This window comes from Mirounga angustirostris, unplaced genomic scaffold (genome assembly GCF_029215605.1).
Source record: "Mirounga angustirostris isolate CCGP_5_RB_7025 unplaced genomic scaffold, mMirAng1.0.hap1 SCAF_22, whole genome shotgun sequence".
NCBI lineage: Eukaryota > Metazoa > Chordata > Mammalia > Carnivora > Phocidae > Mirounga > Mirounga angustirostris.
Genome location: NW_026991730.1, coordinates 514,352 through 539,745, shown reverse-complemented (window position 1 = coordinate 539,745; position 25,394 = coordinate 514,352). Strand labels below are relative to the sequence as shown.

General features: G+C 39.4%; 2 protein-coding genes across 2 annotated transcripts in view; both read left to right on the top strand.

Moving 5' to 3' along the window:
* Positions 1-2,083, top strand: part of LOC135363124 (mitotic spindle assembly checkpoint protein MAD2A) — a 31,896-nt gene extending 29,813 nt beyond the window's left edge. Inside the window, exon 7 of the transcript XR_010408817.1 lies at positions 1,912-2,083. The gene's annotated coding sequence lies outside the window, so the exon portion shown is untranslated. The remainder of the gene's footprint in view (positions 1-1,911) is intronic.
* LOC135363128 (rho GTPase-activating protein 20-like) lies at positions 847-24,986 on the top strand. The gene is made up of 9 exons (XM_064583817.1): positions 847-890; positions 1,912-2,079; positions 8,516-8,665; positions 11,134-11,175; positions 11,813-11,897; positions 16,251-16,328; positions 18,561-18,627; positions 21,153-21,341; positions 24,619-24,986. The coding sequence occupies exons 1-9, from the start codon at positions 847-849 to the stop codon at positions 24,846-24,848; spliced, it is 1,053 nt and encodes a 350-aa protein (XP_064439887.1). The 3' UTR covers positions 24,849-24,986.
* Positions 24,987-25,394: the final 408 nt, after the last annotated feature.

Below are 25,394 nucleotides of genomic sequence, written 5' to 3'. Positions count from 1 at the left end.
ACACAAAAACCTGTACACAGATGTTTACAGCAGCTTTATTAGTGAACGCCCAAGCCTGCAGACAATCCAGAATTCCTTCAGCAGGTGGTGAAGCAAACTGTGATAAAGCCATATCCTGGCATACTACTAAGAGACACAGAGAAATGAACTGTGAGCACCTGTGGCAATCCGGATGACTCTCCCGTTATGTTCAGTGGAAAAAAGCAAATCACAAAAATGTTACATACTATATGATCCTCTCTGTATACCATTCTTGAAATGTCAAAATTATACACATGGAGAACAGATTCGTGATTGCCAGGGATTAAAGAGGTGGGGGAGGTGGAAGGAAGTTTGTGTGGTTGTAAAAGGGTAATAGGAAGGATCCTTGTGGTGATGGAAGTGTCTGGAAGTCTCTATCTGTAGAAAATTGATGTAATCTCTCTGTATTATTTCTTACAGATACATATGAATCTATAGTTATCTCAAAATAAAAAAGATTACTTTTAAAAAATCAAAACGTGCAGGCCAAATCAGGGAAACAAGTATGTCAGTTTGGCAGTTACGACATGAGCCTTAGATCCGTGACATCATAATGGTAGTGATCTCAGGTTACTATGGAATCCTCAGGCTTCAAGCATTTTACAGTACTCTGCCTAGTGCTGTAGACTCACTTGATTTTCAGTCCTGAGAACTGAAGACAAAAGGATGTTCACATCATTCAGAAAGTATGCAGAACTTATAGGTGGTCATTCAAGGCTTCACTGCAGAAGGTAGTCTTTTGATATACTATTTTTGAGCCTCAAAACAGACTGACAATAACAGGAAGTGTTGTTCTCTTTTGTTTCTTCTAATACGTGTACACTAATGAGTAACTTCAGCACCAGCTTCGTGAAAGGCTACTCAGGTTCGTAAGATTCAGTGCTGCTGAGCTGAAGAGAGCAGGGTTTACATTCTCGGAGGAGACACTTTCTTGGCTCCACGAGAGAGAATTTTCCCAGGTCTATGAAAATATCTGTCCTATTTATGAAAGAACTTTTGCATTCTGTTCAATTTAGCTGTTTTACCTATGATGACCGAAAGTCCTATCAGAGCTCAGTCAGAGCTCAGCCAAGTAATAGCTAAACTCTTGTGTTTAGAAACTTTTTGATGTTTCCAGTATTTTTGCCGATCTTTGAGAATTTTTCCCCCAAGTTTGAATATTGATTTAGATAAGATTTAGATAGATTTAGATAAGTAAATTTCCAGAATCTTCAGTTGTCTTCATTTTTATCTTAACATGAAAGCAAATTGTAATTAATTCTTCACACACACACCGTATCATTTTGTTTTATATTAGGCCACCAATTGTCCTGTTTGTTGTTGTTGTTTGTTTGCCTTCTTGTAATACACTCTACCTCTTGATCCTCCCCTTCCTAAAAGCTCATGATTAGCTTTGCTGCTTTCTCCACCCCACGTCTAAGTGTTGGCATGCCCAAGGGCTTTGTCCTTGAAACTGTTCTCCATCTGCATCAATTCACCAAGTGACCTCATCTCTCTCTCCTTTTTTAAAATATTTTGTTTATTTATTTGAGAAAGAGAGCATGTGAGAGAGAGAGAGAGAGAGAGCTCAAACAGGGTGGAGGGGTAGAGGCAGAGGGAGAAGCAGGCTCCCCGCTGAGCAGGGAGCCCGACGTGGGACTCGATCCCAGGACCCTGGGATCATGACCTGAGCTGAAGGCAGACGCTTAACCGACTGAGCCACCCAGACGTCCGACCTCATCTCTTTCAATAGCTTTCTATAACTCAGCGATCCCTGAATGTGAGCTCTGGAGCTCTGCTTTCGGGGTTGAGACTAAATTTTAGTGTTATGCGAACCTTGACATTTAGCATAAAACTCTATTGTGTATTTGACTAGTAACTAGCTGCTCCGTGGTGTTTGGTGGGTTGCAGGAAGAGCTCTTCTGTTGAGGTGGATGCCTGCAGCAAAAGCACTACATCATCTGAGGGTGCCGCCCATACCCTGCTTATCCACGGCCCCGTCGAGCTCAAGAGAGGCTGGAGGAGGCAGAAGCGGCACCTCTTCTTATTCAGCGATTTCTTGCTGGTGTCCGATACCAAGTATGTATACTAAGCAACGTGCCCTTGTGATGATCACGAAGTTACATTTCCATTAACCCTTACCATAAGAAGACATGACATTTTTTTTCTTTTGTTTTTGCCCATGTTTGGATCCTTCATTCATTCAACAAGTACTTATGGAGGTCTTGTTTTGTGCCATACCCCCCTCCCCCCCCCCCCCCGCCTGCAGAGAATACAATAGAGAATGTGACAAGCAGTGTGTCTCTTGCCTGGAACTTACAAATGACAAAAATAAGAGGGGCAATTATAGATTGTGATTAGTGCTTCTGATAGAAAGTAGGCAGGGGGCCGTGTGGAGATGATGGGAACGTATGAGAGAGGGGTAGTCCAGGAGGGCCTCTCCTAGGTGGCAGCACTGAAACTCGATCTATGGGATGAGAAGCAGCCACAGTCCTAGACAAGGTGCCTGAACCTTCTAGGCTGAGGGACCGGCAGGCTACGTGGGTGCAACCTGACCCCTGGGGGGAGGGGCTCAGGAAGGCTGATTTGATGGGAGCCGAAAGCATGGGGCATGCGATCAGATGTGAAACTGCGCTCGGGGTCCAGTCACACACGGTCTTCACAGGCCATGGTGAAAAGTGGAAATATTTTGCCAAAGCATTTTTAACTAGGACTGACTGAATCTGATTTATAGCTCTCGCAAATTTTTCTGACTGTTGGTAGGTAATGGATGGATGGTTGAGCAAGAGTGGGAGCAGGGAGACTGGTTAGGGGAGGCAGTAGTCCTGATGCCTGCTCTCAAGGGCTCCAGGATAGGAGTGCAGTAAAAAGGAAGGAGGCAGCAGACAGATTGGGAATATATGCTGGAGACAGAACTAACTGCGTGCACTTTCCTCTCAACCCCGAACACAAAGGTAACTGATAGCCAGCCTGGAACCTGATGATTGCTCAATAAATGTCCAAAAGCAGGTGGATGGGAGGTCAGCTGTTTACTTGCTCTGTCTCTGTTTTCATTATTCACAAAACATCATGAAAGACAAAGACTATTCCAACCAACCAAATATCAAGAAGCTTTTTAGTCACCAGAAAAAAAACTACGCCCCCTTTATTTTGCTGCCCTCACCAGCTCCCAGTTATGCCATGCCATTAGTAAGCCATGCAAGTACTAATTTGGCAAAATGCTCTACTCAATCTGAGTGACATTAATGATAATTTATCAGGGGCTTACTACATGACAGGTGTTATGCTAAGAACTTCATGTATGCAATCTTCTCCAACCTTACAACTACCCTGTGAGATGGGATTATTTTTATTTTAGAGAAGACCTCTGAAAATCAGAGGTCTGAAGGTTTTGCCCAGGTCACCATATTAGTGATGAGTAGAGTCTACATTTGAAATTAGGTCCGTTTCTTTCAAAGTACAGGCTTTTATTCTACGTGTGGTGCTGCTGTTTCTATTATTTCTATTTTTCTGAATTTCATACAACATTCCATGAACACCTAGATTCTCTCTCATTATTGAAATCAACCTTTCCTTTATGTTGAGTAAACAACTCCAATCTGCTTGGTATCTGGTAAGAAATAGGTCAGAATGCTTAGTGAACTGAGAAATGAAGGTAGTGTAGCTGTCCAAAAAAAAATAAATAAATAAAAAAAAAATCAGAGGCAAAGACAGAAATAGTAAAATATATTTGAGACGAGTGATATTGCCTACAGATGTAGCCTTGGAGGTGGTGATGTCATGAGGAGGACAGAGAGAAAAAGACTGTCCAGGTCCTGGCATGAGGTCCGTATGACGCACTCTGCTCCTCCTGATAGAGGGCCACATCATTATTTTTAAAAAAGCAGACTAGTTACCATTCCCTTTATTTAACCAAGGTGAGTACAGGAGACTAAAATGTGTGGGATGCATGCTGGGGACCACACGAGGAGCATTACAGATTCCTCGTGTAATTTCCCCACAGCCCTCCAAGGCCAGTATTGTTACCATCCACCGACTGCAGAAATGAAAGTGGGGATGGAGGAAGTCTCAGGAATGGACCTGTCATCCACAGGGAAATGGTGGGAGAGACTCCAAGCCAGGCCTGCCTTCATCCCAAGGCCACACTCTTCCTGCCACACCATGCCACACCTACTCTTGCATGCTCAGCCCGAGACACGCTAACAAACAGCAAACTCCTTTCCTGCTCCTTGGGACCTTGCAGACCACTCCCATTCGATTTATAAGGGGAACAGGTTGTCCTTCACTTTGTTTTCATCTTTGTAATTATTATAGCACTTAGGGAGAGGAGAAGACCTTTCTTTTCTTACTAGAGCCATTTATTGTCCTGGATACTGCTTACCTCTCAGCGGGTTTTACAGAACCTACGGTGTTCTGCTGAAAAGATTTTATATAAAGGCAGTGTTCTTTCCCCATGAGAGAACTGCATCCTTTTAAGAGCTGAATTTTTTATTTTGATTGGTTCACTATTACAAAAGAAGTGCAACATTTTTCCTCTTCACATATTGCTTTTGAGATAGGTCTTTGTGTCTACGCAAGGGTTTTTATGATGTGACAAAATCTACATCAATGTATTTAATAATGTTCTCTTTAAGAGACTCAGCTCCTGAAAGATTATCTTATATACTTTTTACATCCATTTGGAATATTAGAAAATGTAAGTGATCTCAGGCACTTGAATTTGGCTTCTAAAACCAAGGCCCTTGACAGAGAGAGAACACAGATTTTTGGAAGTCCAAGTTCGGGACACCATCAGGGTCAGGTTCCCGCGAGAGCTGTCTTTCTGCGTGCAGATGGCTGCCCTCTCGCCTATGCCCTGTGGGGTTTCCTCAGCGCCTGCATGTACACACACACACACAGAGCTCTCTCTCCCTCTTCTTACAAGGGCACCAATCCTACTGGATTAAGCCCTTACCCTGATGGCCCCATTTACACTTAGTTACCGCTTAAAAGCTCTCTCTTCAAACATGGTCATATTGGCAGAGAGGGCTTCACGGTAAGACTGTGGGGAGCAGTGGGGGAGGGGACACAATTCTGTCCCTAGCAGTCACGAGCAGCACTTCATGCTGTGGCCGCGTACAAGTTTTTGCCACAGTTTTTAGAAAACGACCATGAGAACATTCCCATAGTAAACATTTGGGTATATTTATGATCACTGTGAATATTGGACAAGTTTACATTTTTTTTTTCTAGAAGGAAACAACTAAAAAGAAATAGCTCCTGCATTAACAACCTTGTTTCATCCCTGTCATCCTTGTTCTTGGAGGATTGTGTTATGCCCTGAATCAATCTGTTCAAATTAATCATCTGAATTTAGGGCCTACGTTTTCCAATTAGCCATAAGAAGGGGTTGGGGTGACCCAGGTTCTGTTTTACCTCAGCTCACCTGCAGGCTTCAGCTGGAAACTCTCATCTTTAGGTTGACGCTATAGAAATTAACACAAATTGGGTAAGTAGTTGACTAATTGCTACCTCTGTATTCTGTCAAAATTAGTGAATTTTAGTTTGTGTGTAATAATAAAAGGAATTTAAATGTTTGTTTCTTCACAAAGAAATTATATTTCTCTAGTCGTACAAGATGTTAATAATAGTGAAAATTGTTTGGGGATTCTTTTCATACGCCTTCAGAAATTTCTCAAGAATTGAGGTCAGATGGAACCTTCCTTATTACTTTTGATATTCATTAGAATACTAAATAAGTTATTTTTCAAAGAAAATTATTACTTTATTTTTAAGAACAGTATCTGCTTGATAAATATTAAGATATTAATACTAGTAGAGGCCCATGAAGAATTTACAAAAAGGAAGGGACTGAACTTAGTTCTTTAGACATCACATTCCTCATATGTAGTTATTAAAGAATATAAAATGAAACAAAAAATGAATTTAAATTAGGTCAAAAGATGAAGATGACTATTAACTCATTATCCGTGAAATTACAAAGAATTACTTACAGAATATAACAGGACCCCCACTCCCAACATCTGTAAAAGGATACCCCTATCTTAGAACAGGGGAAATCCCCCTAGAATCCTGTAAATTTCCTCAGTGCACTGGGGCTTCCCTTCTGGTATAAAGGTTGAGGTAGCAGAAAGCAAGAGTGATATCCATCATGTTAATACAAATATAATAAAGGACTATTTTAGAAATAAAAACCACAGTTCTTTCTCCTCCTCTTTCTTCTCCTCAAGTCAGTTTACATTAGATTAATACTTTCTAATTTCTACTGAGATAATCCAGTTGGGTCAGTGATTGAGAGTGAAGAAATGCAGTAAGACCCTAGAAGAATCCACTGAAGTATGAAGCTTTGTTGTAATAAACTTTAAATATTTCCAAGCTAGTAACCAGCTTTGTTAATATAATGTCTTGAGATTTATCCTCTCACTCCCCAGATAATCCAATGAGAAAGCCTGATGGCTCTGGGGACCAAAGTGAGGCTGAGTGAGGGTAGGAAACATGAGAAGGGTAGTTCATGGAACGATAGGTCAGCACCCACAGAGGCCAAGTGGTTACAAACATGGGCTCATGAGTTAGGCTGTCTGGGTTCAAACTCTCTTGCCTTTGGCAATTTAGTTGACCTTTCTGTGAGTTTCCTTATTTGTAAAATGGAGCTAATAAAGACCACCTAGTGTAGTTGTTTGAGGATTACATTTTTTATATTTGTATTTATAAAGTATTTAGAACAGTGCTTGGCATATGATAAGTGCTCCAAATGTGATAGGACAGTCGAAACCATGCTCTGGGCTTTGGGATAACTCCTTGGTTTGGAGTAGATAATCTTGGTGCTTTCTTGAACTAAGGAGAGAATTACTGAAATGCCTTTTTCCAGGTCAATGTATTTGGAAGTTCCCACACAGTACCTTGGGTGTCTGTATACACACAGATACCTACATTAGGAAAAAAAAAAAAATCTTAAAAACCAACAGATATATGTCTATCTTTCCCATTAGCCATCTATTTTTACCCTGACAATGCCTTTGGAGTTACTATCTAGAAAAATGATTTTATCTGATAATCAGACATCTGATATCTGATAATGATTTTATCCGATGACTTTATTCATTGTGTCATAAACTTTGAATCTAGATTATCCTTCAAGTGTGCGTCCAGCAAAATTATTTTTATTTCATAAAACCCATTGGAGAGTCTTAGCTTTAATTGTTCCATGAATCACTGGAGTCACAGGGATTTTTGCACATGAGGTGTCTTTGATCTCATTTTAGTTTAGTGTTTCCACATGTGTTTCTGAATAGTAAGGAGTTCCAGAGTGGTGTGTCCAAGTTCCCTAAGCATCCCTCAGAGGGCTTATAACTATTTAAATCCCAAGCCCACCTGAGAGTTAAAGTTGTGAATTAACCAAATCAATCAATATGGTGGTTTTCATGTTAGAGATCAAAGAAGATTAGGCAGAAATTGTCAAAAAGCAATTTCACCACTGACAAAGTTGATCACCTTCTGACTCCTCAGAGAAATGGGAAGTATCCATCACTCACATATAAGACCTCCTGACCGCTGATCTGGGATTGATTGATGGATGGATTGATGATTTTTAAATTGGGCTCAATCTGTAGGCTAACAGTTTTTCAGTTTTAGCCAGAATCTAAGGGAAAATGATATGGATAAAATTTTAAGAAGGGAAATTGAAAATAACCTATGCTTTAAAGGCTAGAAAGTATTTTTTTTTAAATTAAGGTTGAAAATAACTTTTAAATCTTTCTGATCCCCCCCCCCAAAAAAAAAAATCTTTCTGATCCAAGTTTATTTTTTGTTCTTGGTTTGTCTCTCTCTCTCTCTCTTTTTTGAAGATTTATTTATGTATTTATTTATCTTAGAGAGAATGAGCGTGAGCGGGGGGAGGGGCAAAGGGAGAGGGGAAGCAGACTCCCCACTGAGAGGGGAGCCTTACATGGGGACTCGATCTCAAGACCCTGAGATCACCACCTGAGCCGAAACCAAGAGTTGGATGCTTAACCGACTGAGCCACTCAGGCACGCCCCCTGGTTTGTGTCTCTTAAGCAAAAAATTGTATGACTATTTTTATAAATCGTGTATCAGGTAGCTTTGTTCAGCCCCTCAAATACTTTTTGAAGTAAGCAAGTCATAAATGAATAATTAACTATAATAATAACCATAAAACTATATATAATAAGAAACAAATTCTAACAATAATAAATGAATTGGTTTTCTTAAAAAGCTCTGGAATATATAGTCTTTACTCAACACTCAACATTCAGAAAAATGGCCACTTGCTGCCATTTGAGGAAGTGTTTTCAGGGCCTTCCTAGGGCCAGACTTCGCTCAACACACACTTTGTAAAGGTCATGTCACCATTTGCTGTGCTGGGCACAGAGGGTAATAGAGACAAGGGAGGCATGCTGTGCCCTGGAGCAGTGAGAACTGGTCTCTGATGAGCACAGCTGTTCCCATAACATTTATGAAACAAACTAACAGAGGTCTTGTTTGGGTATCTTTCTAGGTATAAGAAAAAACTTAAGATAAAAAAGAAAATACCACTGAACACCATGTGGACTGCCAACTGTATGGACAGAGTGGAGGATGCCAACATCTGTGCTGGGAGGTCCTTTATCCTGGGCTGGCCCACGGTGACCTTTGTGGCCACCTTCGGGTAAGACCGACCGTTTGGTCTTGTATTTACATGGGATAAAAAGAAAAACATTTTAATCTGATTATATGTCAAGCCAGTGACTCCCTTTTTGACTTCCCATAATGACACTCATTTGCCTTGTACTTCCCCCCAGAAGGTATGTACAAATGGGAGCAAGTAGATAACATAGAGTGGGAACTATTGGAGTAATTTCTTTTGGTTTTGATCAGTGGTTTTTCCCATGGGCTCTAGGAGCCACTTGAGGAATTGGGTGTTTTAGGCATATGGAAGGAGAATCAAGAGAGTGAGGTTCTAGAACCCCTCTCCAATATCCTGCCCCCTAATTCCCAGGGGGTATGTGTGTTTCTAAATCACTGGCATATTTTTCTTGAGCAAGTACTATTAAAGAGTCCAATTAAATTTGAAAAATTGCTCTTATACTCCCAAGGTCATTCCTTTAAAAATAGTATGGAATTATACAAATAAATTAATCATGTCATTGAATATGAGGTTGCCTGAATTGGTGTGTACTGATTATCTTAGTTCGTGTCTCTAGAGAGGTGACCATCTAAAACAAAAGTATGATTGCATTGAGTAGAGGTTAGTTGTGCAAGACACATTCTTAGGCTGACACGAGGATGGGGAATGTGACTCTCTACCCCGGACATCCTGAGCAGACACTCCTGAGTTTACAGGGGTGGTGCAACACTTACATCTGCTGTTTGAAACAACCACACCCCAAGTCTCATTCTTGTGTTGCACAATGAGTGTTCATCACATGCACTTAACACCCTTCTTTCTTCTCCTCACCCCACTCCACCAAAATGTCCCACGTCATCACAAAGGGAAGACAACGAAAATGTTTACAAGTTGTTAATTTATTAAGCCCTATAATGCAGCGTTGACTTAAGGAGAAATTTTCAAAGCTTATTGGGAAGAAATATGTATTTATATGCTCTCCGCATGTCTTCTTTTCCACGACGCATTTCTGTAAAGATTCTCAGTTCCTCTTGCTTCCTGTCTTCTCCATGTTGCAAATGGAAGGAAACAGTTTCAATTGGGAATGTATAAAGTCTTTGACAGGGGAGTTTCCAAGAGACTTTTTTTCCCTAACAAGGAGGACAATGTGGAAGCCAGGCTTATACATGTTATATTAGTTAAAAAGCTGTGTAAACATATAGAAGGCATTTATAACAATTCCTGGCACCTAGTGCTTTTGCTATTTGTGGTTATGACTGTTCTGCAGATCAGCATGGCTAACTAGAAGCTGTGTCCATGCGCATAGGCAGGCTGGGACGCTAAGTGGGCGTTCCATTTTCCAGATGGGACAAATCCTGACACAGCGATGGAGGGGTTGGGGAGCAGTGTTGCTGGGAGGAGTATAAAATGTGGCAGCCACTGTGGACAGTTTGATGGTTCCTCAGTAAGTCAAACAGAATTACTATACGACCCAGCAATGCCACCCCCAGATAGATACCCAAGAGAAACGTAGGTCCACACAAAAATTGATACACAAACGTTCATAGCAGCATTGTCGACAATAGCCAAAAAGCAAACAAACAAACAAAAGTAGAAACAACCCACGTGTTTATCAACAAATACACAAAATATGGTACAGGAGCTAGAAACAGGAAGGAAGGAAGAGTGACTGCTTCGTGGACACAGGTTTGCTTTTGGGTGAAAAAATGTTCCAGAACTAAACAGTCACGGTAGTTGCACAAAACTGTGAATGTACTAAAGGTCACTAATGGTCAATTTTATTTTGTGTAGTTTACCACGGTAAAAAAACGCTAGTAAGTGGTAAGGCCATGTATGCATGAGGCTTAAAACATTCGCAACTTTGGGTATTAAATGCTGTGAAAACTTTAGTTGAGAAAAGACTAACCTTTAGTAGTTTAGCACTAGCTGGATCGATCTTGCTCAGAGGATCACAGTAACGAAGAATGTTTTCTAGAAACTAATTTAACACATTCCAATCTGCTATGTGTATAAAGAAATAAAAATATTACAGGTGTTTCTTCCTAAAAAGCTATTCTTGTTTCTGGGCCAAGATAGTTCCATCCAAATGCCAAATTCCTTAAGTATGATTTAATTTGAATAATAATGTTCTTTATATCTGAATAGCACTTGCAGCTGCAGGAACACTCGGGGTATAATTAACCCTTTTCCAGTTCTGGAAACTGAAGATCAGCGCAGTTAAGCAAAGTGCCCATGATCACATAGCTTGCATCACATAGTTACAATTAAGTGTTCAGATTCAAAACCAACTTTTCTCCCACTTTAGGATCTACTTCCCATTGCTTTAATACGCTCATAAAAGAGTGGGGTCCCTCCAAAGCGCAACTATGAGGACAGTATGATATTAACACATGCATCCACATCCTTAACAACTGGCTGCTGCTATTTTTTTCTGGAATGGTGATCTTATTTTGCTAGTATAAGTATTGTATGTATCTTAATTTTTTCTTCCCATTTTTTTTAAATTGCAGTTCTTCGGAACAAAAGGAAAAATGGCATTCTTTCCTTCAAAGGTATCTTGTCACTATACATATTATACATCTTTAACCCATGAGAAAAGAATAAATCTCTTCAAAGCAGTGCCCCCACACACTATGCTTCCCCTACTTAGTAGAAATTGTTAGACTATCCTCAAATAATTTCTTATTTAGATGTACCCTGGCTGCTACTGCAAATAATCTGCTCTTATTTACATGCACATATTGCTTATTTTTGATGAAATTCTGGTTATCACTCTCATCTTCCCCTTCTCTCAGACCTAATGATTGGAGCTAACATTATTCTCAAAAGATACATATTAAATTTTCTTAAGTGCAATTTACTCTCCTGAGTGATGCTCAAAGCACCTTCTCATTCCTACCCTTGAAGGTGCTGGGCCCTCCAGTCTAGGCAGGAAAGCTTTGATGACTGGATCCGCTACTCACATCTTACATGACGAGAGCAACCTGTTGTTTTCTGAGTCATGTCTTATTTTCCTGAAATAGTTTTGCATGTTTTCTTCCAACCCATAATTTGATGTTGCTGAGTTTGTTTACATGCATTTAAAAATAACAGAGTATGTTGAAAATTTTAGCCACATAGATCAATTTGAAAGTAAGCTAATAGCTAATTCATCCTACTCTATTTGGGGTTATTATTGAATTTGATTAGGTACATCAATCTGGCCAAAGAGAAGGACCAGCCCAAAAGCATTCCTCTCAGAATCTTCACTGAGGACATCAAGAACTGTGCCTGTGTAAGTGTTTTTAAGACCAAAAATTAAATTCCATGTTCCTGATTCAGATAGAATGAAAGAGATGGAGATGGAGATGGAGATGGAGATAGAGAGAGGGAGGGAGGGAGAGATGGGGAGGTAGGAAGGAGAGAGCAAGAGATAAGAAGAGAGAGAGTATTTGGAAAAGTACCATGTGGGAAAATGTATTTTCCTGTCTACACGTGTCTTTGTATACATAAAGAGTGAATCCTAGGTAATATGAAGCGAGAGGAATCCATGCCACAGTACTTAAGCATGGAAAGAATATTGCATGTTAAATATCCATAATATTTCCCTGGCTCTTTCTAATAGCAACAACACTGGCTTGTAATAAGGTGATTTTCACATGCAGGTATTTCCTACTAGAAGTAAACATTTTTTCCCAATGGTTACTACTTATGTACAGAATGGTTTGGATTGTTTCCACAGTTCTCCACCCTCCCCCCATTGACGCTTTATTTGGTATAACTGTAAACTCACAGAAAAGTTGTAGGTATAAAAATAAAACAAAAAACACCCCATGCACCCTTTACCTAGATTCAGCTATTAGTAACATTTTACTCCACTTGCTTTATCATTTATTTTCTTTCTCTGTCCCTATTATGTGTATGTTATACTTATTTTTGAGGGTCATACAAATGCCATGGCCCTTTATCCTTAAACCTAGGTATTTCCCAAGAATAAAGATATCCTCTTATATCACCATCACACAGTTATCACCTTTAGTAAATTTAACATCGGTGTAATACTTTACTCTGCCTTCCATGTTCCCATTTTGTCAGTTGACCTCAATAATGTCTCCTTTCCAGTACAGGATCTACTCAAGGGTCAGGTATTTCACTTAGTAGTTATATCAACTGCAGAGGGGTTTTGAAAGGTCTTTTGATCCAAGGAATATCAGGGTTGAATTGAGCTCAGAGGGATGACACTTTTAAGGGATCAGCATATTTCTATCTCATTTTCTTTTGGCTGTTGGGGGAAAAAAAATCAAACCAGTTGCCCATTCTTGGTATAAAATTTGATTTCTGAAATTGTAGTGCAGTAGCCAAGACATTTGCAATGATGAACAAGATACTTTGGGTATCTTTAAGTGACATTTTTTTTTCCTGTTATACTTTACAGTAGCTCTAGGTCACACAAAATAGTATTTGAAGGTGGAAAAAGGGGTAGTTATTCCTGGCCAAAGCAAAAGCCATGCAAATATTTTGATTGGTTTCTAAGCACCAGGTAGATGCATTGCATGAAGGAGATAAGGCCAGAGGGTTCTCTAGCAGCAGAGCACACTCTTGTCTCTGCCTGCTTTGATTTCAGCTGTGGCAGTGGGTTACACTCAGAATTTTCCATGGAAAATTACCTTGAAATCTTTAAAAATCAACTTTATTTATGTATAATTTACACAAAATAAGCATTTCTAATGTTCTTCACTTGTTCCTGAACATCCAAGTTTCCCTCTAACACTGTTTTCATTTCATCCTAGAGAGATGATCCTTAGCATTTCTTGTGCAGACCTGGTGCAAACAGATTTTCTTAATTTCTCTTATCTGAATATGGCTTTATTTCACACTCACTCTTGAAGGATATTTTGAGGGATGTAGAATTTTGTTCGCAAACTTTTTCCTTTCAGCTCTTTAAAGATGTTCCACTGTCTTTTTGTCTTTGTGCTTTCTGATGAGTAGTCTGTGATCAATCAAACATTAATCCCCTGTAGGTGATTTGTCATTTTTCTCTAGCTGCTTTCAAGAGTTTCTCTTTATTTTTGGTTTTTAGCAGTGTGGCTATGAAGTATCAAAGCATGGTTTTCTTTGAATCTGTCCTATTTGGCATATTCTGAACTTCTTGAATTTATAAATTTAATTTCACCAAATTTGGGAAATTTTAATCATGATTACCTCAAATATTTTCTTCCCCATTTTCTCTCTCCTCTCCTCCTGAGAGTCCAGTTATATGTATATTAGACCCTTTCATATTGTTCATAGATCCCTCAGACTCTTAATTTTTTCAATCTTTTTTTCCCCTTTTCTTCTTCAGACAGGATAATTTCTATTATCTATTTTCAAATCACTGACTTCTTTTTGTCATCTCCATTATGCAATGTAGCCTAGTCAGTAAATTTTTTCTTTAAGATATTTTTCAGATAAAAAATTTCTGTTTTTAAATATTTTTAGTTTCTATGCTAAGATGCCTCTTTCGTTTATTGTGAGCATATTTTCATTTGTATCATTGAGCATTATTGTAATAGCCGTTTTTGGCTAACAGTCTGAACATCTAGATCATCTCAGGGTTGGCTTCAGCTCTTGAGAATTGATCACATATTCCTTGTTCTTCATATATTAAGTAACACTTTGACTCATATAAAAAAAAGTAACATTTCTTTTTCTTTTAAATTATTTCAAAAAGCAGCTTATTTTTCTGAAGTCATTTGTTTACAGAGAGCTCTATCTACTGGAATTTATCTGTTTTGGAGAACCTACAACATGCAGGAAAATATACATACATCTCTGGAATTACTATTTTGAACATAGTATGTTCCTTATACCATGAAAACCATTATCTTGCAGACCAGATAAATTAAAAAGTGATTATTAGTATTTCAAAAGAGATTTTTTTTTCTTTAAAAAGATTTCATGGGAGGGATGCCTGGGTGGCTCAGTCAGTTATGCATCTGCCTTCGACTCAGGTTATGATCCCAGGGTCCTGGGATGGAGTCTTGCATCAGGTTCCCTGCTCAGAGGGGAGCCTGCTTCTCCCTCTGCCTTCTCTGCCTGTGGCTCCCCCTGCTTGTGCTCTCTCTCTGACAAATAAATAAACAAAAATCTTAAAAAAAAAAAAAAATTTGTGGGAAACTTTTTAAGTTGTACTGAAAGGATTTCAGACATCTTAAAAAAAATAGCAGAGCCATTACTTCTAACTAAATTTCAAGCTAAGACCCAGTCTTGAATCCTCTAGACAATTGAACATAGGAAGCCCCTCCTAGACAATTTAACATAGGATATCCTTGAGTTTGGGTGCTCTGAGTCCTACTGCTAGGTTCTGAACACTTTTTTTTATAATCCTTAAAGCTCAAGTAGTTTGAAATCAATGAACACTTTTGTTTATACAAGTTCGATTATCAAGCAACTTTTGGGCCATCTGTCATATCAAGCAATTGCATTTCAATTCATAAGAAGAAAAATACAATGAAAGAACAAGTTTCTTTTAACTTTGTTTTTAATATTTTTAAGGACTGTGAGTGTCCACTTCTGTTGCTTGTCTTCTTCATGCACTGTTTCTCAAAGAACACAGGCCTCATTGCCTAATAATGTTATAAAAAGTGTATGCGTGGTTGGTTACATATTGTCCTCTTTTAAAATGTCTTTTGGAATTCGGGTACTTTTATCGATATCATCTCAGATTCCTATCCATCCCTTTCAGATAATTTTCTTTTTTTTTTTTTTTTTTTTTTTTTTTTTTTTTTTTTTAAAGATTTTATTTATTTATTTGAGAGAGAGAGAATGAGAGAGAGCACGAGAGGGGGGAGGGTCAGAGGGAGAAGCAGACTCCCCGCTGAGCAGGGAGCCCGATGCGGGACTCGATCCAGGGACTCCAGGATCATGACCTGAGCCGAAGGCAGTCGCTTAACCAACTGAGCCACCCAGGCGCCCCCTTTCAGATAATTTTCAATAACTGTTTTCCTTGTTGTATGGAGCAGTTTCTCAATATAAGGTGTGATAGAGAGATATTATAAGTAACTACTCACTGTCAGAGTTGCGAATGGAATATAAACTTCTAAAATTTTCAGTCTCATTTCCTAGACTCATTGGTTTTATTTGTCTCAACAGATTTCAACAATGGAAATCTTAGTAACCATGATGACACAAAGACAGTACTGACTAAATAGTAGTTTAAAAAAAAAAAATGTCTGTCACAGACGGTTCTTATTCTGATTTTGCTGAAACTGAGTATGTAATTGCGAAGAGAGAAAAGTATCTAGCTCCTCCTTTTTAAACTATCTCCCCTCTCTATTTTGGGAATAGCCTTATGGAGCTGAGGGTCAATTCATGTCCCCTCGTGGAATTCTGTTTTTCTCTTTCTTGCTTAAGCTGCTATATTTTGTAAGCCACAAATCCTTGAAGGGAAATATATGTTTCACTGAAATGTTTCCTACTAGCCTCATGTTATGTAAAGAAATGAAAATATTGTAATCAAGGGTGTGTGCTCTACATATGCTTTACTTTGTCATTAACTGAAAACAAGCTTTGCCTTTAGAGTATGGATAATAATTTGACAATAATTATTTGGTCACCTGCTTTAAATTTTTAAAAATTTATAGCAATTTTTCTCATTTCTTTTTTACAGTCTGTAACTGTAACAGTAACAAATTCAGACACAGTGAATGACATTATCAACATGTCACTACCAATGCTAGGAATAACTGTAAGTTCCCTTGCAAACTATTTTTAATTTAAAAACCATCTTTGACTTTTGAGATTTGTGTGTGTGTGTGTGTGTGTGTGTGTTGTGTACCTCCCGTTATAAGACAGCTGATTATTATACATATCATAGTCATATTTTGTCCCCCAGATTTAGAAATTGAAGGCAGCAAAGCTATATTATTAGCCTATACATGGGTGCTCTTCTTGTCTTCCCATTTTAAATTTTCTGCGAATTCAAAATCATAGCATAAAATTGGGCTATAATTTTAGAGTGCTAATAACAACATGCAGTTTATTGTATATATTTTATACACAGACAATAAAATATTTCTAAGTTTCTAAATATTTCCTCCTCTATTGGACTCTTCTGTCTGTGTCTTCATTCCTGAATCCTCCCCATCCCTGTTTACCCTGGTCATCACCCAAGGACTCAATCCCAGTTAGATGAATCCTAAATTATATGTTTTGTTGTACATTTTGACATAAAGACCACATGGCTAGAAGCTACCTCCTCTTGATGCAGTTCCTTGGGATGAGGCGGCTCACACCCCTTATGAACTGGTAAAGAGGACAAGTTCTGAATAAGACCATGATCTGGGGGCAGTTGCGTACATATCACTTTCATCTTGTTTTGGTTTTAACGGCCTGTTCCTTTATGTTTTGATGGTGCTGGTGTGAGTTGCTGGATTTTTTTTTTTTTTTTTTTTGATGAAAGACATGGACATATTTGAGGATGAGGTTTTCTAAGGGAAAAGAGAGGGAGAGTGATAGTCAGATGGACAGAACTGAAGGGAGCACTTGTAAAGCACAGCTTCTTATATAAAATCCTCTATAAATGCAAAAATGTCTTGCTATTATGACATGACATAATTACAAGATTCTTACTTAAATTCTGTCTGACCCAATGGTATAATAAAGCCCCTTAAAAATTCAGGGCAACTGGAATTTAGCATAAGAAATCAATGATTTCTGTACAAACAAAATTTAATAATATATCTGAAATAAAATTGAATTTATATGTACTGAGTAAAGCACATATCTGCATTGATTTCTAACCTGTATGATATATATACCCTAAATAGGAATTAAGTCTTAGACAGAGAGTGAGTGGTTTTAGGGATGAAGTTGAGGAGATTGATTAATGATGAAGCTCATTTTATTTCATGTTTGTGATTTTCCTTTGCATAAAGTGATCAATCTCACCACACAAAGAATTTCTGTTTTAATGAAGAATTGGGGTTATTTGGCTTTATGTATGCCTGATTTAAGGGATTCCAGCATAGCATTTCCAAACCCTACCCTACCTTACTAGCTCTCACGAGTTATTTGCAATACAATTTTGAGCAGATTTAGCTATGTGTGTGTGTCTGTGTGTCTGCGTGTGTCTGTGTGTGTGTCTGTGTCCATACCTATGACCTTTCTTCATAAGGGCAAGACCATGATTTTTAATCAGGAGTCCAGGTCAAGCATAGTACCTATCACCAACAACTCCATGTCAAACATTTTTTGCTTTAGTCTCCTGGAAGACTCTCTAAAATAGTTCAGCGGTCTTTATAATTTAGATGTGTTTGTTTCAAGTAGGACTTCCAGGTTTACTGGGCGGTAATTCTGCTGGGAGTAATTGTTTTCTGCATCTGATATGTTGTCTAGGTTAGAGTCCTTGTTCTTTCTCTCCCTGAAGTGGGGCTTGCCTGCACCAAAGCCAGTGGCTGACTTCAGTCCACTATCTCCTCAAGGCCTCTTGGGCGTTTGTCTCCTTTTGCCCAGGGCTGCTGAGCTATTGATGCCTTTCAAGTTACTTTGCTCAGGAATAGTCATAGCAGGGTATATGGCTCTCTGGACAATATGCATGTCAGGGCAGGGACATTTGGCGGCAAAAGCCAGCATTATCCAAGGAATCTAGAGACAGCGGAAGGCAGGACTCTGAGATTAGAAGTTTCCTCCTTAGCGAAGGGGCACAACTGTGATTTCTTAGGCCATGGGCCACCCACACCGTGAGGGGCTGATTGTACTGTGGTTTCCTGGCCTTTATCAAAAATGACAAGAACCTGGGACGGTCCACTGGAGGCTATGAGGGAACAAGTTAACAAGTACTGTAGCTACCTCCATGGACCAAATGGCATTTATTCTGGCCCCAATTCTTTCTTTCTGGAAACAGAGAAATGCAAAGGAAATGTGTTCTTCAAGTACTGTGAAAGATTTGTTATGATGCATAGTTCTTTTTGTTTCCAAGGGCTCTGAGAAAGACTACCAGCTGTGGGTGAGTGCTGGCAAGGAAGCGTCCCCACACCCACTCACTGGTAAGTGTCAGGGAAAATCTAAGATGGGATTGATTAGGTTCAAAATTGTAACTCTACATCTCAAAGTAATGGTTGTTCTGTCTTCAGCTTAAATACCCTTAAAAGTGAAAATCACATGCAATATTCACTCTCACGTTTATTAAAGAATTACCAGGTGCTTACTTGTTCCCAGGCACTGAGGACATCTCTTCATTCATCAGCTTAAGGTCTAGTTAGGGAGAGAAATGTAAATTTTTCGTTTCTACTTCATTTTACCTGACAAACGGAGCTGTCTTAAAATTTTTTTTGTTTATTGTTTACTTACTTATTTACTCACTTAGGTATGAAAGCATAGAATTGGAATTTCTTTTTCCCATACATTTATTTTTCATATTCCAGTCTTGAATTCCAGTTCCTAACAACTAAATAGCCTCTATTTTGTGAGAATCCGCTAAAATCCAATCATGTCTCTGAATCCAGGTATAGGTATGTATTTAACACCTGCTCTGTGCCCAGAAGTTTTCTCAGCATCATAAAGAGAATGAGATAATCACATTTAAACTCCTCAAGTCTTCACTGACTAAACTACCTGCACTTTGTTGTTTCTCAGGCTTTTTCCATCACTGTTCTTAAGGTTATTGATAAACAGATTACACCTCTCCTAAAATAGTTATTAGCACAAGTCCTCTAAAAAAAAATCTTTGGATTAGCAAAATTGTTCAGTGCTTACCAAAAATAGAAGGATTAAAAAACAAGAGAAAAAAGAGAGGATCTGTAGCAGACCTTGAAGTATAGTAATGTATGGTAATGGTGACAATGATTTCTGCTAGAAATCTTAGAGCATTCCTTCTTACATGCATTTTTCAAAATCTTTTTAATAATCCTGTGAGGCGGGATGCCTGGGTGGCTCAGTTAAGTGTCTGCCTTTGGCTCAGGTCATGATCCCAGGGTCCTGGGCTCCTTGCTCAGTGGGGAGCTGCTTCTCCCTTGGCCTGCCGCTCCCCCTGCTTGTGCTCTCTCTCTCTCTCTGACAAATAAATAAATAAAATCTTAAAAAGAAAATAATCCCGTGAGGCTATTACTCTTTTTCAAGTTATCTAAAGAATATTTTCAAGTGATCTAGAAATCTAAATAACCAATTTCTTTCTACAAAATGTATATTCCCAGTCTTAGAATACAGAGAGTCACCAAGGGCATAGCTGAGGAAAAAAATCCCCCCCACCATTTCATGTTTCATATTAATATTGACATCTCTGTAAAAGTCGGCCAACCACAAAAAGGAAAAAAGTCAAATACTTAAATATATTTATTTTAATAAAGTGCATTAATTTAGGTAAAACAATAGAGATGATAACTTTTTAGACTTTGAGCAGCTTCACACACCAAGGCAGCTCTAAGGAATCCGGAGAGCCTGTCATTCATGATGATCCATTGGCAGCATTCAAAATGCATTTTTTACCAATGCTCTCAATTCTCAATTGCGGATTATCTCCTGGTTATCTTTGTGATTTGGTTGTATTGCTGTCGTAGAAGCTTCTTTTTCCTTAAAAGAGGGAAGTCACTGTGATTCTTGTGAACACATCACTGACACTGCATCTATGACAGATGAGAAGGAACAGCAAAAGCTCCCCAAGTTACATTCAATAATAAATCAGAAATGACAGAAAGAGAACTTCCATTCTGTTCTTAAAAAATGAGATCCATATCCTATAGCACAGGGTCTTTGAGAATTCTATAGAGAGGAAACAATTTAAAGCATACAAGAACAAAACAAATCACTTGGCAGGCAACTCTCACTGACTCTGGGTGCAGTTTTCCACTCTGTAAACATCGTTTTGCACTTTGCTTCTGGGTTCCCAACACTGTTCAGCCTTCCCTCTGATCATCACCTGGCAGGACTCCCCTTGGAGGAAGGGCAGCAGTGGGAGGGAAGTATAAAGCATAAAGGCAACCCATCCCACTGCCCTTGAGTAGCTCTGCCTCTAGAAATTGACAAAAGGAAATGAAAAAAAAATCTGCTCCACTGACATTATGTGAGAGAGAATAGCAATTCTTAATATATATGTTCAATTATTTAAAAAATATTACCCACCAATGCATATTAATATATTTACTCTGATCCTTATAAGTTTGTGTGAGGGCAAGCATTTCAAAGGATGAATGTAAGGCTCAGAGGGGTCAAGTAATTTGCCTAAGATGTGCAGATCTCGTTAGTGTCAAGGCAGAAACTAGAAGGCCTTAAATATTCTCAGATGGAAACACAGCAAAAGTCAGCATTGTGCAATGCACTGATGAATCTTTGTATTCCAAGTAAAGTAACATGCTTTACATTTTTTTTCTCTTTTTAAAATCTTTTCCTTGGGCACCTGCTTTCTGCAGGGTGTCTCCAACAAGAGCGAATATGATGCTCACTCAGGAGGCACAGAGTGAGTGCCAGAAGCCCCAGGAGAATAGCAGCATATACCAGTGTGATGCATACACTCATGGGAAGGGGGATTTGATCAGAGCCATCACCATCAGCCTGAATCTGTATTTTTTCCATATAGGACATAAACATCCCTATGGAATTAAAATGAGCCATCTTCCATCTACCACACTGCTGCCGCAGACACCAGAGGACTCCATCTCTCCTTCCACCCTCCAGGAGTCCCTCCTTCTGGAGCAGGGGTTCGCAGAGATGCAAGGCCGGTTCATCCTGAAGCCCAGGCACCCGGCGCAGAATGAGCAAGGGAGAGGTGAGCCCCTTCCCTTTCTTCAGGTGTCTCCTCTTGGCTCATGTCTCCACTCTTGCCCACAAATTGAGGACACAGAGCTCACTCTCTCTGTGGGGGGTGGGGAGGAACAGTAGAGGCAAGAACCCCAAAACTGCACAGAATCGAGCTTAGAGAAACCCAAAGGTCTTAGGACCCAACTCACTTCGAGGAAGGTTGTGTGCTTGTTTTAATTCTCCTAGGTAGACTGTTAGCTCCTTTCTCTGTATCCCCAGAACACTTTCTACATATAATTATGTGAGTACACATCTGTGTGTCTTCTTAGAGCACAAGCTGTTTGTGGCCTGGAAACAGGTCTTCCCTATTCCAGGGTTTTATCTAGTATCTCAGGCCATCACAGGATGGAATCAAATGACTGCATGGCTTAGACGCACCTGGAATGGAAGAACTCCAGTGGAGTAAAGAGTTATGGAACTGAATTGGATTTATTCTGGGCTTAGGCTGAAGTGGCCTTGGGCTTACAGTTAGAATTCAAGTCTCAATTCTGCCCCCACTTTCCATGTCTGCTTCAGACACAGGTCAAGGCTGGAGCTAGACTGAATGTTTATGGTCAGGGCTTTTTCATCTTCCTTCTTGCTATTTTTTTCCCTACCATTCCAGTATTCTCCCATTGATATTTTTTTCTCTGATGAAAATGTGTTATTCATCTGAGAAGTATTGGGCCAAAATAGAAAGTATTTTATTGTTATGATTGTGATTCTATAAGCACAAAGTTTCAAAAATTTTATTTTTTAATATTCATACCCTAATTCAAGCATTAGGAAACATTAACCCAAATCTTGCCAGGACTGTTTAAGAAAGAATAGGTTTCCATAAAGTTAGCTTGTTTAATCATTCCTATATTTTTCATGGCTATAGCATATATTTTTATTAGTAATAGAGGCAACATGACCTCTAACAGCAAATAATGTACATTATGAAACATCCAGCTAAGCCTGAAAATACCTTGGAGAAAGTATAGGACTCAATGTGTACTTATTTTCTGTATACTCATAGAGTAGCTAGATATATAGCTTTGTACCAAGGGATACAACATTCTTCTTAAGAGCATTCTTCTTATTAAAGCTGAAGAATGGAATATATTTGGGTAGTTTTAGAAATAATAAAACTAGGGGAAGAGTAGGGAACCCAGGTTGCATACAACAACTCAACTTACATATTAACACGTATCTTCAGCAAATGCATACATTTTGATGTACAGGAATCTCCTCCTGGATTTAAGAATGTGTTTGCTTTCTTTCTTCTCTCCTTTTAAAATGGTAGCGGTATCAATTTCAGAGCAGGAAGAAAGAGCCTTAGTTAAGTAAAGTGGTAGCCATCCTTCATGATTGCCTACCTTCTAGAGGTTGCAAAATCAAATAGAGAATGGGAGTGATGTCTGCTTTGGAGGGGGAAGAGACTGATGTCTAGACTGCCTGAGGCCTTCTGAGCAAGGAAATTACTTTTATCAAGGCTGCCACGAGCCATGCCTTGTGCTGAGTAGTACATTACATTTAGTTCAACGAGTTGTAGGCAGCAGCATTTATGTTAAAGTTAAGCAAACCAAAGCTTAAGAATTTTTGAGTAATCTAACTAGGTGGCAGAACCAGGATGCTTCTGGTTCTTAGATCCTGGTCTCTCTGGTCAAGTGCCATGAGTGTTGCCACCCACGTGAGTGGATACGGTGATGCACTCACTACATCCCAGAAAAGCCCAGTGGACAGGTGTTTATGGGTGTTTGGTGAAATGTTGCTCAATTGTTTATCCTTCTACAGCTTGGCTCCTCTGTGGACTTTTAAAGAATTCAGTTATTTAAGCAGATTTTATAAGCAAATGTTAAGGTATCTTATAAGGAAAACATTCATAGCTGAGCAGTAGAAACTTTCAACTCAGCTTTTCACTGCAGATCACCTTTTCTTTGTAAAGCTCTTCTTCTGCATTCCTTTGATAGGGAATGTTGGGTAATTCAAAATCATCTCTGGAAATTGGGGATAAATCAGGCATTCATAATCTCTCATTGTTTTTCTTTTTGTATGTTTTCTTTCTAGCCTTATACTGGTATGGTGTATATACATGTATGTTTGAGTATGTGTGAGGAATTGGGTGCAATTCATTGTGGATCAGACTCTTTTCCGTAAATATCAAACATAATTTACAAAAAAAAAAGTCATCTCTGGGTAGCTTGGTGGGGTATCACAAGAGAACACAGTCACCTGGAATCTTACCACATAGCCAGCATGTAATGACTATTTCCCAAGAACCCTGACTGCAGGGAGTCATCCTTGGGGATGGCCCAGAGCAGAGACACCAGAGGCTGCCTGAGAAGTGGGGTCAGGCGGATCATGTCATGAAAGGCAGATCCTTTTGATCATAGAAAGATGAGCACTCAGGGGCACCTGGGTGGCTCAGTCGTTAAGCGTCTGCCTTCAGCTCAGGTCATGATCCCAGGGTCCTGGGATCTAGCCCTGCATCGGGCTCCCTGCTCAGTGGGAGTCTGCTTCTCCCTCTCCCAATCCCCCCCTGCTTGTGTTCCCTCTCTCGTTGTCTCTCTCTGCCAAATAAATAAATAAAATTAAAAAAAAAAAGTTGAGCACTCAGAAAGCCAAAGAGGAAACTTAAGACTGGAAGGAGACTCACTGTGAAAGCAGATGATTAACAAACTCAGCTTGATTTGAATACCAGATCTTTTGAGCTTTTAAAATCAGATCTGACACTGGATGAATCCACTAATCATACTTACCAATAGGAAACAAACAACAAGTTAAGTGCCTCATGATAAAGCACAACGGGCAATAGATGGGATTGAAAGCATTGACACTAAGTCTGATCAAGTCTCTAGGTTTAACCATCAGTTTGCAGGATCTGGGGAACAACTGTTAACACCATAAGAATGCTATTGGCCAATTTCAAAACATGGAAAATTCTACACAAAAAATGCCTCAGTTTCCCTCTTCTAGCCATTGCAGTGAATGTACCGTAGAATGGGAATGGTGAAAATAAGGTTAAGCGGGATGGCTGGGTGGCTCAGTTGTTAAGCGTCTCCCTTGGGCTCAGGTCATGATCCCTGTGTCCTGGGATTGAGCCCTGCATTAGGCTCCATGCTGGGTGGGAAGCCTACTTTTCCCTCTCCCGCTCCCCCTGCTTGTGTTCCATCTCTCACTGGCTCTCTATCAAAAAATAAATAAAATCTTTAGAAAAAAAAGAAAAGAAGGTTAAGCGAATAAAACAACAACTACTACTACTAATCTCACTTCTTCCTTAGATTACAGGCAGAAGACAGTTAAAAGCGGTTTTTTCAGAGACTGGGCCTGTTGTCTGGGCTCCAGCACTAGCCAGGACAGCCAGTGCACAACCCCACCTTCTTCAAAGCCAGGACAGCTCTTTGGAGTTTCCCTCATGGATGTGTGTAATAAAGACAACTTGCCCTTCCCAATCCTGGTAGGTCATCTCCTTTTGGTCTTCTATAGCCCTTCTGAGGAGGGGACACTCTGAGAGGCCACGTGTCCTCATCCAAATCTATTCCCAAATGGAGAAGTCATTAGACAGCCCCTGGCTTTGGCTGAGAAGCTCTGTTACTGTTATTTCAAAGAATAGAATCTGATTTAGGTCCTGCAGAGTCATGAGGCAAATACAACAGGAAAAGACATTCTCCATTCCACTTGGGTCTGGTTTCCACAAAGACATGCGGAGGCTTGTTCAGATCAGTCAAAATGGACTCTTTGTATGTGAGTCTCTGAGAGTCCACCTCATCTTCACACTCTCCCTTCATTGCCTTCCTGAACTCACAGGAGTCTCAAGTCTCCTTCAGCAGAGTCTACTCAGTCTAACAACTGTAAACATCTGACACGAGCATAGACTCATCCTCTGGCAAATAGGAAACTATTAATCCTAACAGAATATGTCAAATGAAAGCCACAGAGTTTGGCCTGTGTTATCTCAAACTGCTCTAGTGAATTGTCAGTGTGGACATTCACTGAGTATTCGGTGTCTCTGCAAGCACTGTACGGGATGTAGGGAACGTTCTCCTAGCTATGAAGA